The sequence below is a fragment of the Poecile atricapillus genome, chromosome 5 (genome assembly GCF_030490865.1).
Source record: "Poecile atricapillus isolate bPoeAtr1 chromosome 5, bPoeAtr1.hap1, whole genome shotgun sequence".
Classification (NCBI taxonomy): domain Eukaryota; kingdom Metazoa; phylum Chordata; class Aves; order Passeriformes; family Paridae; genus Poecile; species Poecile atricapillus.
In genome coordinates, this window is record NC_081253.1 from 34,227,265 (window position 1) to 34,234,243 (window position 6,979).

A 6,979-nucleotide genomic window follows, 5' to 3' on the forward strand; every position below is an offset into this window, starting at 1 on the left:
AGAATTTACTTCTTCTCCTGGTAAAGAACACTGACTTCCTTGGTGCCTTCATAAAGACTGCCAGCAAAGGAAGGAGATGTCCTGGCTTAATTCAGACAAAGCAGAATCTGCTCTGCATCACTGTACCTTAGTCCTACAATATGTCCTGAGGGGTTTTTAACCTTGCCTGTAGACAAAGCACAGTATGAAGCAGCAACACAAGAACAGGTGAACTTTAGCAGAGCTGTAATTGTGAGCAGCTTCTCCAGTAGAATCAGCTGGTGCTCCTAAAGGGAAAGCAGCTCCTGGCAGGGTGGCAGAGCCACTGCAGGTATGTGGCTCTGTCCCCTGGGTCACAGGCAGCTTGGATTTCCTGCTCAGACACATGAGACATCCACCTCAAGCTGTCTGACAGTTCTGTCCTCTCACTCCAAGTAGTAAAAAAACCCAAACAAACAAAACAGCAGCAGCAGCAGCATCACTGCACTGTCCCAGTCCCAGGTCCCAAGTCCCAGGAAAGAGGCAGATGACCCTGGGCTGACTGAGCTCAGCTCAGAGCTCAGTTGGGAGGCTCGTCTGGGAGTGCCTCATTTGTCACAGTCTTTCCTCCCCTTTATAGCTCAGCCAAGGAAACAAGCACAAGCTGAAGTTGTTCTCTGGGGGAGCACCCAGCAACCACTTCATTTCCCAGGAAGAGTGATTCCAGTAAAAGCAACTGGTTCTCACCCTTCTGTAAGCAGGAAAAATGAAAAAGAAAAAAAACTTGTAGAAAAAGACAGCTCTCAATTTTCTCCTCTTTTACTATCTGCTAATATTGTGACTTTACTTCTAGCTCTTTAGTGCCTGTGTGAAGGAGTTTAAAGCACACAAGGAAGAAACTCATTTTAATGCTCTCTCAATTCAAGGGGACAGCCAAACATTGTGAGTAACCCACCACTACTTCCTTCACGAAAACTATTATCCTCTCTTTCAGTACAACTCAAATACATTCTGAAGTTATTATAAAGAGAACAGTTCTGCAAGATAAGTAATATTCCCAGGCTACCACTCAAACTAACAGAGTATTTTGGCATCAGGAGCTTTTCAGTGTCAGGTGATCATTAAAGATCTCCAAATCTTCCTTGTAGTTTCTTTCTGTATTCCTGCAGCATTCATTCCACTGTATTCCAAAATAACCATCAATATTCTCAAGAGCCATGCTCCATGTTGCCACCAAGTAGTGAAAAGAAAATTCAAGTTAGCATAAGCAGTTTTAGAAAGCACAAGGGAGGAAAGAAAAGTATCATTCACATGGGTGGGGAAAAAAGCAGATCATCTATTGGTAAAAACATAAGGAAGAAAACCCCCTTGAATATTTTAGAGTCCTGTTGAACCCAGAATTTATTACAAGTGAAAGAAACAAAAATAGGGTGTCTGCTACATTGTTTTCCAGTCCTTTGTTTCTCACTCTTACACACTTACAGGTCTGGCAGTGATTCTCTGTTGGTCCCCAGCACCGTCCAGTGCAGGACTTGTGGCAACGACCACCTGCAGGACAGACAGAAAGAGAGAGATTGGAAATGAGGGTTCCTTTCATTCCTTCAACATCCAGCAACTGTGTAAGACAAGAGTCCATCTTGTCTTTTTATACTTTTTATACTTTATACTTTAGCAAAGTTGAAACAGTGCCTGTAAAAAAAAGCCCAGCTAAATAACCAGACCTGGTGTCAAACTTATATAAAATACTTATCTAAATGCTTTATACCCTAAACACCTTTTTGTTATGCATAATGACTGGGACATTTTAAAACAAAAAGAAATATGAGCAAGTCTGGAGGACTGAGGAGCAATGGCATCACTCATCACTCAGTGCTGTCACTACTGCTTTCCACAGCCTACGTAAGACCTGCTGATTTCTCCACAGGAGAAGAGATGGCTGTGACATTCCACTCAATGCCTTTGGTTAGAAGCTACCCCTCTTCCTCCCCAACTTTCATGGTCTGCATGTCCAATATTATGGTAAGGGAAACGTGCCCTGTGCAACTACTTAATCCCAGTGACAGCAAAGCTCACAGGACCTTCTGTTTTCTGCTGGTTCTTTAGTTGCCTGTGGTTATGCCTCAGAAGGAACCTCATGCTCCTTCAGACCTTGGATGTGATGCTCTGCATCATCTTTCCACATGCTGATAGTTTTAGTCCCTGAAGAAAAAGAGCTGTAGGCGCTTTCACTGTAAAATACAGCTGTAAGAAGCATTAGCAATGGTAGGTTTGGTAAACTACCTAGGAATTAGTGACTGAAATCCACTTGGACTGAAGTGGGAGTTGAGTTCATGTGTCCATGTCATGGCAAAATGCTGACCTGTGTGAGAGGGGATGGTGAGCAAGGAGAACAGCTGGAGTGTTCTCCTCTGGCTGTACTTCAACACCTCTGGAGAGAGTGCTCGGACAGTCTGGGCTGCTGGGAATGGAGACCCCATTCCATGGCTGCCATCTGGACATGGCCAAAGTCCAGGCACACTCCCAGGTGTGGCAGGCAGGCAAGCCCTTCACAAAGCCAGAGCTGATGGGATGAGCTGAGGCACACAATGTAAAGCTTGTGGAAGACTATGCACAGTCCTTATCGCTGCGCTTTTGATCACAGGAGCCCAACCTTGTGTTTGATTTAACTTTTATACATCACTGAACACTGCTGAGATTCTGTTAAGTGAATTTCCCCTCTGAACCTGATCCAGGTTCAATCCTTTCAATCGTGTATTAACAGCTGCTGCTGCTAACTCTGCTCCATTACACTAAATCAAATACTTGCCACATGCCCTGATGGGAGACAGTGTCAGAGAAAGTGCAAAATGTCTCTCAGCTAAGGTTGGATCACCCTAAAGACAAACACTGTCCCTGTGCTAGCAATGTGCTCACACCTGCAAGATGTTACAGAGCTGAGCAAACCAACCCCCATGGTCCTGTCAAGTCAGACTCTGTGTCACTAATTTTTCAAAGCCAGCATTCCTTCCTTGGCATTCCTGGTGCTATTGATGATGCTGCCTAGTAATTACCACACTGAATGCCAACTACCTTGTTAAAAATACCAGCTCCTTGTTGCATTCGTGTTCATTTAAAGCAATTATACTTGGGAAACATTGTTGCTGATATCACCAGCACATAATTCGCTGTCACCTTCTACCATCTGTTTATTTAGATCACAAATGTACTATAACTACATAAATACAAACTCATTCTGGCTGACAGGGAGGGCACTCCATCTGGCATGAATAATGCAACTTTAATCAGTAATAACGATTATTATGATTATTAAGAGACTACTGGAAGCCTGCACAGAAAGCAAATATATCCACATTGATTTATAAGAATGAAAGTTTAAAATGGTGAAGTAAACAGCAAATTAAAGGAAGAATTTTAGCAGATGAGGCTTGATAAGATACAGGTTGTTAGCTGATTTTGGTACTTGCTGAACTGAATAGAAATGCTCCCCTTAAGTGGGTTTTATTAAGTAGCTGCTCCTGATCAGCAGGAGGAGCAGGATGGATGCACACTCAGAGGAGCCAAACCCACCCACAATGTGGGCTCCTCCTGCAAGACTCTCCTCCATCCCCATCCTTCCTTGAGCTCCAATCTCATGACTCTCTAGGCTCAGAGGTCTGGAGCTCAGGGAGAAAGCCAGAGGCCCTTCATCCCTCACCATAAAGCACCACACAGATCCCTTGTAACCACACACTCCAATTTGGCTGCTCCTTGCCCTTTTTGTCCCTGGATTCCACCCCCTTCTGTACATTCTGTAAACATTGGGTTTTCTACTGTAATTTGTGCCATGGGATAACACAGAAGAAACTTCAGCATCCCTCCAAGTGACCCCTAACTAGAGAGTCTGCCCACACCTCTGTAAAAGCTGCACTTAAAATACAAATCTTCATTTCTGAAGCGCCTAGGTGCTGAGCTGATCCTCGGTATGCAGCCAAAAATTTATTCAGCCGCCTCTATTCCTCCTGGAAATAAAAGCAATTCAGCATCTTCAAAACATCATTTTAAAAATTTTTTAAACTTGCATGCCTGCTGCCTCGTACATGACTTTGTTTGGCAGTGTCAGATGATGATTTGCATTTAAATAGAGATATTTAACAATAAAGCAAGAAAAGGCTGCCAGTTTCCTTTTTTCTCACTGGGAACTCAAAAGTGTCTGTTTCATTGTTTTCACTTTTCTCAGCTGTACAGACACAACCAGGAGCTGAGCCTGTAGGCAGCACACCTCTGAATTGCATTGCTGTGCGTCCTTTTGAAGGTCAAATATACTGAGAATTAAAAACCAAACTCCCTCCAAATTGTGTATCTATATTGGCTTGGTTTTTTAAAGAGAAAAATAACTTTCTTTGCTCTCAATATGAACTGCCCTCACATCATTCTGTATTTCATCTGGTTTTCCCCACTAAGGGAAAATCTGTCCTGTAATAAGGACAGATTGAAACCCATTAAAGACCAGCTCTGCAAAATTAAGACAGAAATAGTCCTGTGGAAGTCAACATATGCACTCAGGAGTATAACAGGCATTCATGTGAGGAGCAGGTCTCACAATGAGATCTGTATGTCAGGCTTAAATGATAATAAATGTATTGGCCCTAAGGTTGACAAGGCACTTGGAGGAATTATACCACTACTAACAGATTTTCCTGTATATATCTCTTAAGATTTTCAGACTGAGGCAACAGAATTGAAAAGAAAAAATTATGAAACAATTTGTGGCATAAATCATTCCTTGTGTATAAAATATTCTAGACTCCTCCAACCTACAGCTGAACAGGCTAAAATAATTTGGCCAGAAAAAATCCTCTGCAGGGCACAACCATGGCCCATTCACATTATTTTTCACATTAGTGAAGGCACATTTTCCTCTTCCAAGCAAGTTAAGGAAGGAAAAACCTACAAAAGCCTCCTCCCCATTACAGCTGGGACACTGGAGAACATTTCTGCTCCTGAAGAGTAGCATTGTTTGGCACACACAGTGAAAATTTGGAGGCTTCCATAATTTTCACAGGTTTTGTAATGAAATCTACGTTAAGAAAAGGCAGATTCCCATTGGAACATGAGAATTAATTTTGCTTTGGCAAACTGCACACACAGAAAACCAATGTTTTGTCTCCTGGGCTGTCTTCCCTTGGCTAAAACTGCTGCAACAGATCTGAATTATGGACTGTGGGCAGAGCACCTTCCTTGTCATTTCCAGGATAGAGTTTTATTTGTGGGAAATGCTTTAGCTTTCCCAGCCAGGAAAAGTCACCAGCAGCAAATGTTTGCTCAGTAGCTTGGGAGAGACCAAGGTTACCTCATCCTTGTGTTTTCCTGAGAATTGAGAAGGGCTTTCCTTTGACTCCAGACTGACTTTTATTATTTCAGAAACAGTAAAACCACAAAGGATTAAGTTACTGAGGAGACAAGAAAAATGAAGTCCTCCTCTCAGCTCTAAGCTCAGTGTCATACAGAGAATAAACTGATTCTTTCCCATCAGCTATGCCAGCTGCCTCGTGCAGACTCCTCTCAGTAGGAGAAGAAAAGCAGAAATAAGAGAAGAAATGTCTCACTTGGCACAAAACTTACATTTACAGGTGGTTTCTATCAGGTTAATAAATCATCATTCAATGTTAGGATACCTGCAGCACACTGATACTGAAGTGCAAATAAACAGACAAAATAAAATTGCTTAGATGGTAACAAGCCATAGTTTAAAGCAGCCTCTTTACTTACTTAACAATCTAAAATAATTGATTAACTAGCAAAACAACTATAAATAATTTATTAGCTTCTGTAAGCTGCCTATAAACTCACCCTTTGCCTAAAAAATACGCTCCTGCAAAAATGCTAAAGATGCCAGAGATGTTTCTATACATAACCAGTCCTAAAGTCCAAGAAATTCCAGGCATATTCTGTTCTTTGCATAGCTTAGGTGAGACAGAAGGTTTGTATAGGCCTGTGGGTTGTTTCTATAGGCAGCTAAACTCCTTACTTCTATGTATGCATAGATAACGAAAGCAAAATGTAATTCAAACACTGCATCATAGCAATAAGGAGAATTAAAGATACTGTTGTTGTGATGGATTGTTCTGCCTTTATCAGGCCATAATGCTTTCCCTGTCCTTGTCTGACTATTCCTTTTGTCAAATATTCAGCCATTCATAACTTCTTTGTTAGGTAAAAATAATTTTGCATTTCCTACCCGCCCTGTGCTAGCCTTCAGATCTCTCCTATTGATTTGGAAGTTAATTACCTAAGAGTCTCCCACTTCCCATGATTTCCTTCCCTAATGGCAGGAGGAAGGAAATTGTATGTTGCAAGAAAAAGTAAAACTTTCCTTAAAAGAAGAAAATGTGTTATAGAAATATCTAGTGCTCATTTTCTCTTCCTCTGTAGAGGCATTATGGGATACAGAAATCTAAGGATCAATTCCTCCACTGCTAGCAAACCATATGCTTTCACTCATGTCAGATGAGATTTCCAATGTAGGATTATTCCCATAAAACCCATTCTGGGTTTTCTTTAACAAGCTGTACCTGCATTGGTATTGTTACTTTTATTGTGGTAAATGGCAGCAACTGACCTTTCTGTCTCCTCTCTGTAGTTTTGCTTCTCCCCTGAAGTCTCCATGCCCAGTGGAGACACCCTGCACAAATATTAATGGGATTCCCTTACAGAGAAAACTCCCATGGGGCTCATCAATGAGCACTTACACTGTGGGAGAGCACAGCACCTGTTGTGGATCCATCCATCCATCCATCATCCATCCATCATCCATCCATCCATCATCCATCATCCATCCATCCATCCATCCATCCATCATCCATCATCCATCCATCATCCATCCATCCATCCATCCATCCATCCATCCATCCATCCATCCATCCGTCATCCATCCATCATCCATCCATCCATCCATCATCCATCCATCCATCATCCATCCATCCATCATCCATCATCCATCATCCATCATCCATCCATCCATCCATCCATCATCCATCATCCA

General features: G+C 42.0%; 1 protein-coding gene across 2 annotated transcripts in view; it reads right to left on the bottom strand.

Annotated features, from left to right (window-relative positions):
• The window catches only part of ERBB4 (erb-b2 receptor tyrosine kinase 4), a 559,751-nt gene that overhangs the window by 156,982 nt on the left and 395,790 nt on the right, over positions 1-6,979 (bottom strand). For both annotated transcript variants that reach the window (XM_058839468.1, XM_058839469.1), the window contains exon 5: positions 1,441-1,506. In XM_058839468.1, the coding sequence (XP_058695451.1) occupies positions 1,441-1,506 (66 nt within the window). The remainder of the gene's footprint in view (positions 1-1,440; positions 1,507-6,979) is intronic.